Source organism: Leguminivora glycinivorella, chromosome 1 (genome assembly GCF_023078275.1).
Source record: "Leguminivora glycinivorella isolate SPB_JAAS2020 chromosome 1, LegGlyc_1.1, whole genome shotgun sequence".
Lineage (NCBI taxonomy): Eukaryota > Metazoa > Arthropoda > Insecta > Lepidoptera > Tortricidae > Leguminivora > Leguminivora glycinivorella.
This window is the reverse complement of record NC_062971.1, coordinates 36,751,464-36,770,245: the sequence shown is the minus strand read 5'-3', so window position 1 is coordinate 36,770,245 and position 18,782 is coordinate 36,751,464. Positions and strand designations below refer to the sequence as shown.

Here is an 18,782-nt window from a genome sequence, read left to right as displayed (position 1 = left end):
GAAAAGTTGCAAGGGAATGCTTACTCTGCCAATCGATTTACGAGGTATAGATTGCGAAATTATGACCTTAATTTTGGTCCTGAATTTCGTATCTTTAATTTACAATATGATTTAATAGCAGTAACAGACGGACGTACGGGATCGTGATGATAAATACAGTCTTTCTTAATGCGTCCTTAGCAGACGTTCGTCGGGACACTCTTGCACTCGATCCAACAGGCATCGGACCGGATCCAGAGCTAGTTCCGGTATGCGCGTCTGTTACATGTTTAAAATAAAAACAGATATAGATTTTATTTTAAGTCCATAAAATTAACTGTTTTAACTCTTGAACTCCGACTATATTCTATCTGTGAGTTGAAGAGTCACGCCACTTATTCCACAATGTACTTACATGATTGCACGGCGGACAGAACCAATCCCCCTCCGGTACCAGAAACAGCATAGGCTTGAGACACGACGCGTGGTACCCGGCGTCGCACTGGTCACACAACAGTATCCACTCCGGCTGTTCCCCGCTCCCACAATGCTTGCAGAATCCGTCATCTGCTCCTATACAGTCAAATAACTTACCAAACGCACTATATACGGCTGTGCCGCACAATTTTCAGTCATGTTTCATTGTCAAACTTTAGCGGAATTATTATAAACATTACGAAGGGACGCCATTTTGACAGCTGTTTTTTTTTTTTCAGGCCATGTTAAAGGTTCCGATTCACGATCCATCATGCTGGAGACGAATGAGGTACATTTGAAAAGTTTCGAAATGGGTGGGTATTTGAATAATTGATAAACTATAGTTAAACTACCTAATGATTGGCGTTGAGAAGCAATAATGGCAAATATTTTACAAAAATCACTACTGTCTCTTTAAATAAGGTTGAAAGTACTAACCATTGATGATGTGCCGATCAAAGAGCATTGAATCACTGCGTTTTGTGTAAACAATAGGGTAGTTTAGGAAACGCGGCTCAAAAATAGTTTGTAATAGTTTTCCATAGATTAAAAATGTTTGAAAGATGGACCGTGAACAGCGATTTTGATACGGGAAATAAAGTAAAAAAAAAGGTGTTATCTAGAACGGTACTCTATGGCTGTCTTACTAAAGAGGTTCAGTTTTGTTAAAGAAGCATGGAGTTTTCAACCATCCGGTGTGCACATTTAAAAATGAATTTACTAGATATAGTCTGTCAAGACGTTCCTGTCACTAGAAAAAAAGCGGCAAATTCTAAATTGTAGGCGCGAATGTTTATCGTCCCATAGAAACTGTTAATTTTACGCCTTTTTCTAGTGACAACTTGTTTGAACAACCCCTCTAGCACAACTTGCCTTGTCGCGCGCGATTCCATACTTGAAGTCGTGCTTGATGTATAGATGCAAGTTGTGCTAAAGGGTAAATAAATAAAAAACACATCCGATAATTTTTTATTTCACTCAGTATTTAGTAAACTTTAGGAAACTTCATAGAAATCATACTTGCTTTTATTTTGAGTGGTAGAATTTCTGTTGAACTTGTTAACCACACAAATAAAATAACAACGTGCAATTTTTTTTATCAATTTTCAAAATCACTGTCAAGAAAATAAAAACGCATGCAAATAATGATATTTTTAATATATCTTAAGCCTATTATTCAATTAATAAAAATATAGTAAGCCTGATCGTTATCAGAGATCTTGGAACTAGTGCAAAAAGAGAATAGTTACATTATAATGTATAGTTTGACCCAGTGTTGTATTAAAAATGTGGTTCTTACTGACCGACAAGTTCGCCAGACCATATTTGCTATCCCCTGTAACCTTCTCTTTCCGCACATGAATAATTACATTGTGTTTAATTCACGAAGGAAGGCATTTCTTTTTCAATAAATAAAATACATGCAGCCCCAAAACATTAAAGTGCACAGAAATATGTGTAAAAACATGCTGCCATTTCTTCTCAGATTATATTAATTCTTGCGTTTTCGTGCAACCGAAGCTAACTCACCTTCTTGCAATGTTCTGGCCCTCTTCAGGGGTTCGCTCGGCTCCCCAGTCTCAAGGTCGGACTCTGGAGAGAACTCATGGTCTGACTTGCCGAATTCGACTGTAAATTTATAAAATAGCAACTGATTATCATGAAAAATCTATGGTGGCCAACAAGTATGTTTTTCAAGATAGTAAGCACCTGTCGCTATAGACGCTAGCACGTTGTAATCTCTAGTGGAACAAGAAGTTATTTGTGAATGTTAATTTCTATAATTTTTTTATTTGTGTGCACCAGTAATTTGATCTAAGTCTTGAAAAGTGTCAAGGATAATATGACTATTTGTACTGTTATTTAGATTTTAGATTAGTTATTCTTTAGTTTTTAGTTTAGTTAATTGTAACTTTTTTTTTATTATGAACTGATCGGCGATTGACCCTAGTCACACCTGATGGGAAGTGAAGACAGAGTCTAAGATGGAGCTCACCGATTCAGTAATAGCCTATTCACTCTAAAAGTTGAATGTTAAACCCGTGAGCGGCGTTAGTACAAACCTTATTGTCTTCCAATAAGATTCACGATGACGCACCGCGCACTTAAATGCGCCTTCACATTATCCGATCCGATATCGGATGTAGGAAGGATGTCAAAGACAAAAATTAAAGATGGCGGCTCAAATATATGGGATATCGGTCCTACATCCGATATCGGATCGGAAAATGTGAACACGCACTAAGGCGTAGCATCCGAAAGGTAAAAGAATATTAAGTTAAGGCACGATCAGTTGATTAGGCAGGCAGTCTGATTTATTTTCCGGGAAAATCAGGTGGCGCCATTCTAAACACTTACCCCTTATTCATAAACGGTCACTAAAGTTATCAAGCCGATAAAGTTCGTTTGTCTCTTTCTATCACACCAATATGTCGGAAAGGGACAAACGAACTTTATCAGCTTGATAACTTTAGTGTACGTTTATGAATGACAAGTGGGTTAATCGATAACTTACATTTCCATAAAACTGTTTCCTAAATAACCTGTATGTTATGGAATTTTACAGTAAACGGCGATAAAGCACTGAATCTGGAATGCCTACCCAGTTTAAGGGATAACATAATGTTTTAAACAAATGTCACATGTTTGAAAATAAATGGACAATAATAATAAAACAAACGTCTTATTTTAATACTATTACATAATTTGTTACATTATTATTCGAGATTTTTGAGTTTATTATTAGGGGTAATTAATAACCTTATGTAAGGCTATTTATCGATAAAAGGATTGTCGATGTTTTTATTTTGTCAAGCACTAGCAACTTGACGTTCGTGCCAGAAAAATATCTAGGTATAGCATTCATTGCCGGGTACTGTAACTTATCCATACTAATATTATAAATGTGTTAAGCCAGTGTGCGTGTTTGTTTGTTTGTCCGTCTTTCACGGCCAAACGGAGCGACGGATTGACGTGGTTTTTTAAGTGGAGATAGTTGAAGGGATGGAGAGTGACATAGGCTACTTTTTGTCTCTTTCTAACGCGAGCGAAGCCACGGGCAAAAGCTAGTTTAGTATAATAACGTGTGTCACATGTGAAATTGACAAGACACTCACGGTCAGGCTCCGGGCGGTCTGACAGCTCGTCTCGCTCGGACTCCGAGTCCGGATCGCTGGAGTCCTGCGCGCGCCATCCGGCCGCCGGCCGGCGCCGGACCGGCGAACCGGAGCTACTGCCCGACGCACGCCATTCTTCCTCGTCATCTTTACCCTAAAAAAAAAAAATTGGCCTTTAGCTTTTGGGTCATCAACAGCAATATAAAACAGAAATTTATGACACAAGAAACCATTAACATAGCCAATAACAGATGTCCACAAGTAGGTATACAATAAACATGCAAAAACTAAGTGGTAATAAAAGAAAAATAAAAATTTTGTAAGGAATGAAGACAAAAAAAAAAAACAAAAAACGCTGCTGCTTATGAAGTAGGCACTTAGGCAATACTAAGGTACATAAATCTAGATATGGCTTGTTGGCTTGCATAATGTAATGTGTGTGAGTGTGTGCGCGTGTGTGTGTGCGTGTGTGAAGTGTATGTAGTGTATGTGCATGTGCGGTTATGGCTGTCTGTTATGTTCATATGTGTGTTTTATCTGTCAACTGTCGCAATTTTTAGTATTCAGAAGAAAAAAAAATATTCTGACATGTATACGCGGCCGAAGGGGTCATGTTGGTCTTCCATTTTTGCAAGAGGAAACTTGCAGTCGCATACTCACTATTAGAAATTCCAATATCATAGAAAATTTATCCATTTGTTTTTGTGTACGGATGGACGAGTCAAACAACGCATCAGTATAATGGCGCAATTTTATTAGTCGAAAGAAATTTCTGGAACGCGTGCCACAGGGCCCGCATTTGGGGAAACGTTTTCATTAGTCGATAGGGCCCGCATGCGGGGTACGAGAGATTTCTGGAACGCGTGCCACAGAGCCCGCATTCGGGGAAACGTTTTCATTAGTCGAAAGGGCTCGCATGCGGGGTACGAGAGATTTCTGGAACGCGTGCCACAGGGCCCGCATTCGGGGAAACGTTTTCATTAGTCGAAAGGGCCCGCATGCGGGGTACGAGATTTCTGGAACGTGTGCCACAGGGCCCGCATTCGGGGAAACGTTTTCATTAGTCGATAGGGTCTGCATTCGGGTTACGAGAGAATTCTGTAACGCCACAGGGCCCGCATTCGGGGAAATTAAATAGTAATAGTAACTTTCATTGTTTGTTATCTCATAACGACCAATCAAATTGCACCACTTTCATTGGTTTAAAAATATTTTAAGCGGGTTACTCACGTATTAAGTCGATATAGCGTTCGACATGTTTCGGCTCAATTTCGAGAGCCTTTCTCAAGAGTAGCGACACCCCGCCTTTACATGTCGAGAGCGCGACGCATACTGCGGGCGCTTGCTCGGTGCGCGCGGCTGCTGAGGACAGGCGCAGGGGGGGTCGGCGGCGCGGGCGACGTCACCCCCCCCCGTAACCCGTGACGTGAGTAACCCGCTTAAAATATTTTTAAATATGTATGAGTCTCACGGGAGTTTTATACTTTCATTGGTTGTTATCTCGCCTGCGGGACTCCCCGTATGCTGCATACCGAACGAGTTAACGACCAATTAAATTGCACCAATTTCATTGGTTGTTATCTCGCCTGCGGGGACTTCGTATGATGCACAAATGAGTTATTGACTGATGAAATTGCGCGACAACTGATGTCAATGATGACCTTCAACAGAGCTGATATGTTAGCAAAGTGTTTTAATAAACAATTAACATGCTTGATATCCGTCGGAAAATTTCTTCATGTTCTTAATTGTTTCCGCAATCTCTACATAACACAAGATATAAAAATGTCACAAATCTTCTTCTTCTAGATTATATTCACCAGTCACCTTTCTCTTTAATCTTCTGCCCGTTAAAGTCTGCATTTTTTATTCTTTACCACCTAACTATATGGAAAAACAGAAATTCTCGAAATAGTATTTTAGGCAACAGGCTTTTAAAGGTCAAAAAAGACGAGTGGCGTGGGTAACAATTTGAGGCGAAGCCGAAAATTGTTAATAAAGACGCCATGAGTATTTTTTGACTCGGTTAAACACCGTTGCATACAATACTTTTTCTACGACCATGCACTTAGTTTTTAATAGTTTTCTAAAATAACTTTCGTGAAATTCACACTGTTTCCTGTATTTTGCACTGCCAGCGCAGCTACTCAAAGCCATCGGCCGCCGGCTTACCGCGCGCAGTATCGTTATAACAACGCGTTGCCATGGTTACAGAGCCAAACAATGCGTATTCAATTTTTTCGTTACTGCGCGCGTGCGCGGAAGCCGGCGGACGCTGGCTTTGGGGAATAGATTTTTATGTAGGGTTTTAAAGATCTATACACGACCCTGTAATGATGACGAATGACGAATAACAGTTCGGGAGTAGAAAAAAAAAGAATGAGCAAAATGTAGCGTGCATATAAACATATACAAATACATCTAGTGTTACCTTCTTCTTATGAATCATCTTCAACTCCCTTAGCGCGACCTCCTCCTGATGCCTCCTGTCCGCTTCCTCTTTAATCTTCTGCTGCGCGATCCGGCGCGACTGCCGGACGGGCGTCGGATCCGAGTCGTCTGCAGCCTCCTTTACTTTAGGCTTTTCTTTGCCTTTGGGCTTCTTTTTTAGCACTTTCTTGCCAGTCTTTTTGCCTGCTGAAATTTTGTAATAAAATAGTACATTACGATACAAGTGCGTAAAAAAGGAAGTTCAGAAAATACGACCGACCTTCGGTCGAGTTCAAAGAACACGACCGAAGGGAGTGTTTTAAATCGACACGAGTTACGAATTTCCTTTTCCCAATTTCGCACGTGTATCGTACGTTTTTCATTACAGATGGCCCTCCGAAGTTTCGACCTGGCATATAATGAACCTGGCATATAAAAAAAATTCGCACTAGTGCGTAAAAAACACCATCTGTTCAAACAGTTAGTCATATCATTAAGAATATTGAAGATCCTTGCAATAACAAAGACACATATCGTTATACTTAAGTTAGTAGTATCATAATCAATTTTATTGTAATTTCAATTCAACTTAAGACAATACAGGAGGGGTCAATTCTCTATACAAACGCTCTCGACTATTTCCTCCCTGGTTTTTGAAGATAGAGCAATGATTTTTTCAACAAAAATTATTATTATTTTTATCTGTGTTATTATTTTTATTTTTAAAGACGCTAGAGCCAATCAAAAATTTCCGAAAACGGCCTTTTTCATTATGGCGCAAAAAAGGGTTTGATACTCAATTGGTAACAATTAGCCAAAAAAACTAAACGGTCCGAGACACAGATTATTTCATTGTTATTCAGATTCTTAAATTTCGTTCCGATTGATTAAGTTTTGAAGGAGGAAACAGTCGAGAGCAGAACCTCGATTTTAAATTTTTTTCGCAATATCTTTTAACTGAGTTGTTCTTATGGACAATTTTTTTTTGATAAATCTAGTTAATAATATATTTAACTAAAATTTCCAAATCGAAAAGGGGCTCCATTCCATTTTAGCATTTTCGCTCCTGTATCGTCTTAAAATCTTTTGTATATAACGTGTAAAAGTGCCCCTGTGGCCTATTTGCTGAAATGTTTTGTATTTATATTTGTATATGTGAGTGTCTTTAGTAAAACGTCCTACTTTGTCGGTTACCATTAACGCGAGATTTGCTTGTATCTTTATATGAATTAACTGACAAAGCGGCTTTATAGCAATCGACAAAGTGGGACGTTTTCCCCTGCACACTCACATATATACATGGACTACATAGAAATCAAGATTTTATTATACCTATACTGTAGAGTGTTTCTTCTTCTGAATCGTCACTAGACTTTTTCTCAAGCAGCTTGGCTTCAACCTTTTTTCTATAAAAGAAAATGTTCATTTTAATAGACATCGCAACTTACCGATTTCAAACATGATTTAAATAGTACATTACATCAGAGGCCGGGAAAATGAGGATTTCCGGCCAAGTGGGTATATGCGGATAGGGATACGAGGCCGGGAATCCGTTTTCACGCCGAGGCATGTATAGTGCTTTTCTCAAACATACAATGAAATAAAAAATGTTGTCGAAATTAAAAAAAAAGTTACTTTGCAGGCCTAGGCCTAAAAAATAATATGAAATCCCTTTACAGTCCTCTCGAGTTGTTGCGCCCAAAAAGCGATACTTCCCACCCCATTTTAAGGAACGTAAAGACAATATTTCATTGCATGTTTGAGAATTTTTTTTTTAAAGTTACCTTGAAGAAGTAATAATTTTCTTAGGTTTAATTTTCAATCTCTTGCCGCCAGTGATGGGCATATCATCCTCACTTTCACTCTGAGATTCAGATTTGTTCCTGTCACTATTTGTCGCGTCCAATAGCGACCTCTTCAAAGGCTTAGACTTACTCTTCTCTTTACTATTACTCTTTTCTACATCACTATTATTAACCTTATTCTGTAATATCTTTTTTCTCTTAAATTTCCCTTTGTTAGCTTTGATTTTCTTCCTCATAGCTATAGGATCTTTTTCTACGGGCTCTTTAAGATTGTCGTTGTTTTCATTATTTTCGCTCTTAGCTTCATCCTTATTTACACTGTCTAGAGTATCTTTGGAATGTGATACTTCAATGTCCTTACTAGGTTCTAAGCGTAACTTTTTAGGAGGTAGATCGTCGTCAGGCTTGGCCTCGTGATCCGGGCTTCCTTCCTTTACCTGCTCCGGATGATCGACTCCATCTTGATCTGACGACACACTGCTTTTCCTCTTCTCTATAATACTGGCTTTACTATCATTACAATTGTCAGCATCTGAAGCAGGAGACTCCTTCTTCTGATTTAATTTTAATTTCCTCGCTACTTCAGGTTTCTTCTTTACCTTACCTCTAGTTTTCTTCACATTATTTTTGTTCGGAGTCTCGCTATCTGTGGTTTTGTCATTGACGCTGCTTTCCCTTTTCAAGTCATTGTCATTATTACTTGAATTTGATTTAAAACTGTCTGACCTATTAGGTTTTCTTATACAATGTTTCTTAGAATCCGGTTTCAATACCTCAGAGTTGTCATTAGATTGCTTCTTTAATGATCGCTTATTGACAGTAGGCTGTCCACTTTTTAACTTAACACTTTTAACTAATTTACTTTTACTAGAGTTAGAGATATCATTAGAGTTAGAATGTTCACCGTTAACACATTCCTCATTGCCGTTCTCCTCATCCGAGTTATGCTGAGCTGTATTGGCTTCTTCTAATACTTCAGGGTTTCCGGTATCATTATCATATCCACAACCTTCTCCATAAAAATACATGACAGGTTCAGATATTTCTTCCCCTATAAAGTAGCTCTCACAATCGGCCCCGCTGCCTTCCCCTGTTACAACCATGACTGGTTCTTCTATTGCCTCACCCACTTCATCTGCTTCCTTTGCTTTTGTTTCCTCAATTGGAGGATTTTCTGGCGTCTTTTCACGTTCTGGAGATTTTTTGCTCTCTGTACTGGTTTCGGGTTTTTCAGCAACTTCAGATTCTGTTTTTCTTCATTCTTCTTTTCTTTTTCTTCCAACTGCTGATTTTCTAAATCTTCAACTTTTTCTGATATTTCTGCTGATGGTTTTTCACTTTGCTCTTCAATATTTTTATCTTCTATAGGAGGTTCTTTTACCTTCACATCTTCTACTATTTGTTCTTCTGTTTTCGAATCTTCAGTTTTTTCACTTTCTTCCACTGGTTTGTTATCTACTGTTTCTTCCTTGTTATCACTATTTGCTTTTGTGGGAGGGGGTTTCTTATCAGCTTTAGATTCATCATCATCATGTTCCGACTCAGACTCTGGGCTTAGGAATTCCTCGTTTTCTTCTTCTGGTTGTGTGTTGGTTTTCTAAAAATATACAAGAAATAAATATAAACATATAAATAAATTTAGAAATAAATCATTTGTTATGTTTGTTAAGTTAAACAAGAAATTAATACCTCAGCTGCCTCACTCGCAGGTATTTCAGTACTGTTGGAATCCTCGTTAGTGTTTGACACAGTTGAGGGACAAATTTCTTCTCCCTTCTTCAATTGTCCTATTACTTTCACTAGCTCTTCGCGATTTCTGCAAACATCAATTTATTAACAAAAGGTAGTAAAAAATTGAGGTGCTTTATAAATCCATACTAATATTATAAATTGGAAAGTGTGTGTGTCTGTTTGTTTGTCCGTCTTTCATGGCAAAACGGAGTGACCAATTGACGGGATTTTTTAAGTGGAGATAGTTGAAGGGATGGAGAGTGACATAGGCTACTATTTGTCTCTTTCTAATCCCCCACTTCTCTAAAATGGGGGGTGGTGGTAGTTTGTATGAAGTATTCCGCAATTTTCGAATTTAACGCGAGCGGGCAAAAGCTGGTAAATTATATTTCTATAAATTCCGTACTATGGGTTGTGAATGATAAAATGACCTTATAGGTGGCAGAATGTCACGTTTTTAGTTTTTGGCTTCATCTATGACAAAACAAAATTTAGAAATAAGTTTACCAACACCCAATGCAAATTTTTTTACAGTACCTCGCTATTAACTGCCAAGTCTCCTCATCCTGGTCCTCCCGATACAGACAGAGGTTAGCCTCATCGTCCACCTGGAGCCAGTACACGCAACCCTGCTTGTCTCGCCCGATTGGGTCCAGCCGCAGCTCCTTGCATGACAGCGCGTTGACCGCCGCCTTGAACTTGGAGTGACATGTGAACTGGTACTCAAGTAGTATCTGAAAATTAAAACTTATATAGATGTAGAGATGTAGATATATGAAGCTTCCTCTTCACTATCAATTAAGAAGAAATGCATCAAAAATCTGTTGCGTAGTTCGGAAGATTTAAGCATACATAAGGCCAGACAAACAATGAGAAGCAACTCTGTTTTAAACTATGTATTGATATCTTATAAAATAGGCTAGTTTCCTACTAGTCAAATCAGCTTCTTTTTAAGAACTGTCAAAACGATTTGCGAATATGGCATTACTATGAAATACTGAGGAGTGACTCGTGGTCAATTAATTTACTTCATATCTTTCTGTTTGACTTATTAAATATAAATTATGTTTAACCATAACTACTGTCCATATATTTCTTCTAATTTTGTGGTGCTTTATTTCATGTACTGCATAAAATATTTTATTTTACGTATAGGAAACTAGCCTATTAGTAAGACAACATGTGACATTATTTATGAACAAGCAAAAGAAAATGATACAAGCATCAACAAAAAGGATAGGCAACTAAGACAAGAGAAGCATTATAATAATAACAATAGGTGTTATTGGTAAATCCAAGGCAATTATTGTGCTTTTGAATTTGGAACTTTCTTTAAAACCTTTAATCTTATTTAACCCTAATCTAACTTAGAAAAGATGGAGAATTATAAACTCACAGGTTCCATTATGGATTAGTACATTTTTGTATCAAAAATTGTCGGTTTTGCAGCACAGACTTCTTCAAAAATAAGAAAAAAAATGCAAATCATCATTAAGTTCACAATAATAAGTTATTTCTAAATCATATTTTCCCATCTGGTAGAGTGATGATCTGTTATTAGTTTTATGATGAATGTAATTATAAAAAAAAAAACATTAAAGTTTCTGTGGTAGAAGCATTAAGAGATAGTTCAGGAAACACCACAAAATTCCTGTTCACTATGATTATTATTGAAATTCTGTGCCTTCATATTAAGTTTGTTCCAGGTATAAGCTACAATTTTAAAATTAAATTTTTAAGTTCATGTAATAAAGTTTCTTAACACTGTTTAGAAATTTAAATGACCTAATGCATAACATCATAATGACATTGAGGGGGTCAGAAATAAACAGTGATAATATAAACTACTCCTCTTGCCAAAGCTGCTTCAACACTAAAAAGAAGTCAAATAAAAACATACATAGTTGTTTTTATGTCAGATCAATATATTCTGTATACAATAGAGACTAACTGTAATGCTTCCCTCAAGCCACTTTCCAATTCACTAGTGTTGGTCGCAAAATGTCGTAAAAGACGTTGATCGTACCTTGAGGGTCTTTAGTTTGACCTCTGTGCTGGCTTTCTTGTAGGAGAAGCGCTCGATCTCCCACGCCTCCTGGTGGTGGCCCTGCTGGTGGCAGAACTTGATGAGGCACCGCTCCCAGCGGTTGCTCTGCACGGACTTCTGCGCGCGCCGCAGCAGCCGCAGGTGCAGCTCCTTCAGCGGCTCCGGAACTGCACAAACATCACTCTCAACACTGTTTGTTTATAACACAACACACCACAATTCTCGTAATACCTTACCTTCCTCCGTATTCTCTACGAGCTGCTGTAATTTTGCTATTGACGGTATTTCTAGCCCGTACAATTTCCCGAAAACCTTCAGAAATGAATAGATAACGGCGAAATTGGGATCATTCGTACAGGAAATTTCTCCGTCAGACGCCATCGTCGAAACTCAGTTAGTTTTTATACTAAACATCGCTATGTGGCTTCAACTAGTGGTATACGATTGCATCACTTATATCTAGATTAAAATTGTATAAAATGTACATTATTCACGAAAATATTAATTTAATGTGCACAGAATTCATTATTTTCTTATTTTCTAGTAATAAAATATAACTCAATTGACAGCCATCGTGCCATAGACTTATGAAATCGTAAATGTTTTGTTTTTAATTACCTTTACCACAGATACAACATTTTTCAAAAAGAACCGTTTGAAATGCATCTTTGTAATTTGTACGAGCGTGTGAGAGAATCCTTATAAATTTTCGGCAAACTTTGTCGGCAAAACAATCATTTAGGGTTGCCATGGAAAAATCACCTGTCTAGATTACGTCTGTCTTTCTACTCTGTGGTTAACATCAATCCAAAAAATTGGTCAAGAACCCTGAGTATTGTTTCATTCGCGAGTTATTTGTAGTTGAATTGTTTAGTTGAATTATTATAAAAGCAATACCATCAAACATGTCTTCAGCGTGTTGTGGTACTAAGAAACAGAAGTTGAACAATTCGTATAATGGTGTAGATCGACCTTTAAATGGCTATCAAGAATCCGTGGCTATTCCTGATATGTGTTACTTTTGTTTCGATGTTTTGTATTGTCAGCTGCATAGTATGGACCCCCCACAAACGCCAAATTTCACTAACGATGCCTAGTAAGTGCCAATACGTTTATACTTCAGTGAAACTATTTATAAGTTAATCTCTAGGGGGTAGGATTTCGCTTAGGCATTCTTTGTTTGCTTACAAAGAAGAATGCTTTGTTCGTTGGTTGGGCAATTAGTAGGTCGACCAGTTTACGCCCAAAATGCCTTTTTGTAGACGCAAACGTGTGGGCGATGTCTATTATGCTTGTCTTCTTTATAGCAACTTTCACTTTAGATAATAAATGCACTTTTTGTATTAATATATGAATTGGATATATATATACTAGTGGATTTTAAACGGGAGGTCTTATTGCAGCCCATTGTTTGTGACTTGGAAGATTGGGAAGGAGCACCGGCTGCGAGGCTGCATTGGGACGTTCAATGCCATGCATTTGCATTCTGGTAAATAAATGATGTGGTAATAAATTAAAATATTTTTATAATATAAAAGGCTTCATAAATTTCACATTACGTTATGTGAAAAACATAAGTATATCTGAAGAATTACTGGTTTATTCTAGTTGCTTTACAAATTGTGTGAACAAAATAAATTGCTATCTCATTAAAAATCAATAATTGGTAAACCTTGAGAGTAATAATTAAAGTCAATGATGTAATTCATGAAATCATTAAGATTGAATGAATCATTAAGTAGACATTTTATTATACCTTCCGCCAAAAACTATAAAATAAATTGGTCACATTTAGTCACTTACTCAAATAACTTGCCAATTTATTATTTTGTATCCACTATTATTGCTGTTACTCATAAACACTGTTAACCCTTAATTGGACGATGTTCACCCTGCTGAACATGACCTTTGAGCCCCTTTTTACAAGCTTTTATTTAACTTGCCTTGTTAGTATGTTAGTTTGGGTCAAAATGTAAAAGCTAAATTTGACCCACTTCCCGGTTTCTGATTGATCTGAAATTTTGCACACATTATATATGTAAAAAAATGTAAAAAAAAAAAAAAAAAATACAGACCACACAAAAAAAAATACAGACCACACAAAGAGCAATGGAAAGAAGCTGTTTAGGCATCAAAGGACAGAATAAGATGCTCAGATATTAGACAGAAGACGCAAGTAACTGATGCCTTATGCTTTGCTCAAAGCATGAAATGGAGATGGGCGGGTCACGTGGCAAGGCTAAATGATGACAGGTGGACAGGAAAGGTTACAAAGTGGAAAGGACCACAGGGATCAAGAAAGAGAGGACATCCACTATCCAGGTGGCAGGATGACATTGTGGCTACTGCAGGCAAGGAATGGCAAAGCATGGCAAAAGATAAAATAAAATGGAAACAGCTGGAGGAGGCTTTTACCCAGAAGGGGTCTACAGAATACAATCAATAATAAAAACTAAATTAAAAGAAAAGAAAATCTTTCTGTAGAATAATAAAGCTTAAATCAATAAATAAATAAATAAATATATGTAAATCACGTGACAATGCAATATTATGGTATCACAGAGCTGATCTGATGATGGAGCAGAGAGGTGGTCATAGGAACTCTATTATGAAACATTGTATCCCCATCGAGTAAGGGGTTTTTAGAAACGCCTCGGGGAGCGGCAGATGACTATTGACAGAAAGGTACAGTTTGCAATAAAAGCTTGTTCCTAAAATGAAACTTTGCAAAAAAACTTATTGCAATCTTTTCCAAATCAGAATCATTCGAACTATTGAGCGCCAAGAAGGCTTAAACTCACCTAAATTAGCTAATTTGTGAGAAAGGAATAAAACATGATTTAATTCATTAGGACTGTAAGTTTTTAAATAAGGGTGCAAGAGTTTCATATACTACCAATTAAGTAATATCATTGATAAGTCATTATACACAACACTAAATATGCATGACCTATTGACTCACCTTATTTATTATTTGTTACAATGGCTGATCAAAACTTAATGGATTAAAACTGTCCATATTCATGAAGAGCTTTAGAAATGACAGTCACAATAAACAAACAACTTAAATACTGCATATAGCATTGTTTTTATTTAATAAATTTTTGTATAGGATTTACATACTTCATACTAAGAATCGTACCTCAATTTTTAAACGCCACCTATTAAATACTATCCAAAATGTATTGACGTCATATAATGATTTTAAAATAAAGAAATATATCATTTGTTCTTATAAAAAAAACACTCAAAAATATTTGGGGAGAATATGATATTGGCCACTTCCAGGCTGCGAAACAGCGCCATCTAGTTTTAAGCCTAAAAGGCTCGTACATTTCAGGGTTACGCTTTTTTGTATGGGCTTTGTCCCGTATTAAATAGTTCTTGATCAATATATTTAATTTAACAAAACTACTTGCCTCCTAGTCAAATCAATCAGCTTCTTTTTAAGAACTGTCAAAACGAATTTGACCGACTTGCTAATATGTAATTTATATGAAATCGAATTGAGTGACGTCACGGTCAACTCAGTTACTTTATATAATATTTCTACCTGACTTATTAAATAGAAATTGGATTTAAAAATAACTTCTGTTCATGTTTTTCTTATAATTATCTGATGCTTTATTTCGTGCATGGTATAAAATATTTTATTTTAACTACAGTCAAGTTCCCAATTGAAATTGTGAAATATCAATTTCATTTGGAACCACACTAGTCAAAAAAAAATCTCAAAGCAGATATGGGATAAATATTTGTGTCTGAATAGAACCTTTGGGAACAGTTCAATCACTCTGCGAGCAGGCTCGGAGGAGCCATGTAAATAAAATGCCTTCAAGAAGCCCTCCACCCTTAAAATTAAGAAGATTCTTTTGAAATTCTCAACCCTCGCATTTTGAACCCATTTTTTAACACTGGTGAACAGAGTGGTGCACTCGCGTGAAATTGTGGTTATAATCCGCCACACGCGTCCATCAGTTAGTTATTCTTTTTATCGTTAATCTGACCACTTATGACCTGTCTATTAATATATATCCCCAATTCCACATTACAAACCTCCCTTTCTTCTAGGCCTCCGCGAGTACGCGATAACAAGCGCCCTCAAAGACTCCCGCTTCTCGCCGATCACTCGCGAAGAGGTGCCCCGCCTCACGGTCTCCGTGTCAATCCTGCAGCATTTTGAGGAGGCCGAGCACTACCTCGACTGGAAGCTGGGGAAGCATGGCATCAGGATCGAGTTCATCAGTGAACGAGGGTCGAAACGGACCGCTACTTACTTACCACAAGTTGCTACTGAGCAAGGTAAGAAGTTTCATTTATGTTGCAACACTATGTAGGAAAAATTGCCCGCCGCTTCAATATGTCCGGACGCGGACAAAATGTCCGTCGAGTTCATAAATGACATATTTTATCACAGTGACATTAACACGTGACACTAATAATTCGGTGTCTACTTCTGGGTCAATAATAGTTATTTGTTATACAAGGGGGCAAAGTTGTATTTTAACGCCGAGGTCGCCGAGTGTGGAATTAAAAACGAGCAAGTGAAAGGATTCTATAGTTGAACCACGAGCGGAATACATTTGCACCCGAGTGTAACACAAAACTTTTCCCCTCACTATAGCGAGGAAACTACAACGCAAAAAATACGTTTATCACTGCTTCCAGTAGTTCCACAGGTGGTAAATCATCTTTATTACTAGATTCACCTACTTTTATCAATTTTAAAGCAGTTAATTTGACTTTATCCAAGGTCAAATTACTTTACCCACTAGTGGATAAAATGCGTTTTTATCCGCTGGTATTAAAGGACAAAATACGTGTTTCCGAGCTAGTTAGGGGAAAATACCATTGTTACTCAGCGTCAATATTTCCTTGTTGAACAGGCAATGAACGCCGAAGTATCACTATCGGGTGACAATTGTCACTGGTGAAACAAGCCCCAGTGAGCCGTTACTTACTAACCGCAAGTTGCTTCTGAGCAAGGCTAGTATCTAATTGGTGTTTTACTCGCCTTATCCGCTGAAAGGAAGAATTGCTAGGTTAACTTTTTTTTTTTTTTTCAAATAAGCATGCGGCCCGCATGATGGTAGGTTAGGTAACAAAACGTTAAACGCAACACAATCACCTCAAAACAGTTTAATCGCACAGACGAAGTCATAAATAGTCATAATGACCCACTACGATAGTCAGTAATGTCAGTATGCAGTATGCATTACTTTACAGATTCGATTTTATTATCGAAACAAAAGAGAGGAAGCATTACAAGCAAGATTAATAATTATTCCAGGTTGGGACCAAATCCAAACAATTGACTCGCTACTCCGGAAAGGTGGCTACAAGGCAGCCATCACCGGTGACATGAGACGCAGCATTAAGCTGACTCGCTACCAATCCGAGGAGATTTCAGCCTCCTACAGCGACTACATCAGCCAACGCTGCTAGCACCAACCTCTGCGTCTCCGGGGCCCGGTGACTGCCACATCTCCCCAGAGACTATGGGACCTATCCAGAGGTTATGTGGAAAACAGTTCGACTCATCTAAGTGGTTATAGTGCTAAGTTAGTATATAAGTGTATAAAGGCATGATCAGATTGTGCTCAAAGTGAACGCGTGTCTTAATCTACACTGCCAACGACATTCCGAACACCAAAGTTTGGGTAATGTGTGTGAATTCTTTTATTTTAAGGCGGTAGTTGGGCGGGAATGGTATTGAAACATCTTAGGGCCCATTTCTCGGAGCTACAAGTTACAATTTGCAAGTAGTGGTAGATAGTCAATGTCTAATATGACAAGTTGGAAAGAGCTTGTAACTTGTATATGTATGTAATGTACCTAGTACCTACTTTTAGTTTATTCCACAATCGATTGGTTGAACGTGAACTTTGTAAAAAGATTACATTTGTATATTTTAGGTATGGCATTGCACATATAGCTTAATTTACTTTTTTTTTTTCGAGTATTTGACCTGGGATCTTACCCGAAATGCTTATAATGTTTACATGTATAAAAACATGTTATGCTTCACTTCAACAACATTTTTATTTTGAGAAGTGAATGTTTTGGTTTAAAACGGATGCGTGATCGAGGAAATCATGTTTTGACTGATGTATGTTCTGGCAAATGCATTACTAATGAACAGTTAACAGAAAATGAATAATACAGGGTGTTTTTTATAAAACACTTTAGGCATCCAAGCTTTTATGTCATTGTTATACCAAATACTATGTTTTAATTTCATAATATTGGCTTTGGTTATCTCGATAGTTACTAATGAAATAAAACTATGAAAACGGATTATATCGTGTATAATGAAGTTTTTTTTTTTCAGTAGAGATGGTGCTTTGACATTTCTTGACAGGTCGAAACTTCAGAGTGTCATTGGTACTGAAAAAGTCGTACGATGCACGTGCGAGAAAGAAATTTATAACTCGTGTCGAATTAAAAGTCCGGTCCTGTTTTAATTTATCGCCACTCGTTTCGAACTTTGTTTTTTCCGCACTTGTATCGTAATGTAGTATGTTCATGCTGAAATAAGAATCAATATGGATAGGATAGTTTAGTAAGCATTCTCGCCCAACAGTCGCGAAGACACGTCTTCCACTTTGACCGCAACCCTGAGTGTTGACATCTGTTGTTGCAATAAAACAGTTCACCGACGATCGCCTGGTTCTTTCTGACGCTTGATTCAGTTCATTAGTTGAAAAGAGACAAAATTGAGGGACTAAGGCACTGTTCCCAAAATCGAGTAAGCTATGAGCGATAGAGAAGAACAAAGATAGCGCTTCCATGTAAATAAGAGAGACGCGATGATAGCGTAAGCGAGTTATAGTTTGTCGCCGAGCGATGAACTATAAATAGCTCGATCTCTCTTTTATTTACATGGGAGCGACTATCTTTTGTTTCCTTGCTTTTGGCAGGACCAGTGCCTAACCAACATCGAAAAATACAAAACTTTCGATTTTTTGATGTTGGCACCAGTTCCTCTAGTATTTTCTGTAGTGACATTGTGAGAATTATGTTTTGTCCATCATGTTAGGCCGTTTTCACACTATCCGATCCGATATCGGATGTCGGAAGGATTTCAATAGAAAAAATCCAAGATGGCGCCTGTAATGTATGGGATATCGGTCCGACATCCGATATCGGATCGGATAATGTGAAAATGCACTTACTCTTACCGATATTCAACTTCAG

At 37.5% G+C, this 18,782-nt stretch overlaps 2 protein-coding genes across 2 annotated transcripts in view; one reads left to right on the top strand and one right to left on the bottom strand.

Annotated features, from left to right (window-relative positions):
* LOC125226324 (remodeling and spacing factor 1-like) overlaps window positions 1-12,147 on the bottom strand; it is a 34,520-nt gene extending 22,373 nt beyond the window's left edge. Inside the window, 11 exon segments of the mRNA XM_048130278.1 lie at window positions 395-552; window positions 1,987-2,085; window positions 3,573-3,726; window positions 6,004-6,209; window positions 7,335-7,408; window positions 7,787-8,954; window positions 9,146-9,404; window positions 9,497-9,623; window positions 10,076-10,272; window positions 11,565-11,752; window positions 11,822-12,147. Coding sequence (XP_047986235.1) covers window positions 395-552; window positions 1,987-2,085; window positions 3,573-3,726; window positions 6,004-6,209; window positions 7,335-7,408; window positions 7,787-8,954; window positions 9,146-9,404; window positions 9,497-9,623; window positions 10,076-10,272; window positions 11,565-11,752; window positions 11,822-11,966 — 2,775 coding nt within the window. The 5' untranslated portion in view covers window positions 11,967-12,147.
* Window positions 12,148-12,381: 234 nt separating this feature from the next.
* Window positions 12,382-18,245, top strand: LOC125227159 (uncharacterized protein CG5902). The gene is made up of 4 exons (XM_048131389.1): window positions 12,382-12,681; window positions 12,989-13,074; window positions 15,657-15,887; window positions 16,876-18,245. The coding sequence occupies exons 1-4, from the start codon at window positions 12,491-12,493 to the stop codon at window positions 17,028-17,030; spliced, it is 663 nt and encodes a 220-aa protein (XP_047987346.1). The 5' UTR covers window positions 12,382-12,490; the 3' UTR covers window positions 17,031-18,245.
* The last annotated feature ends 537 nt before the right edge of the window (window positions 18,246-18,782 follow it).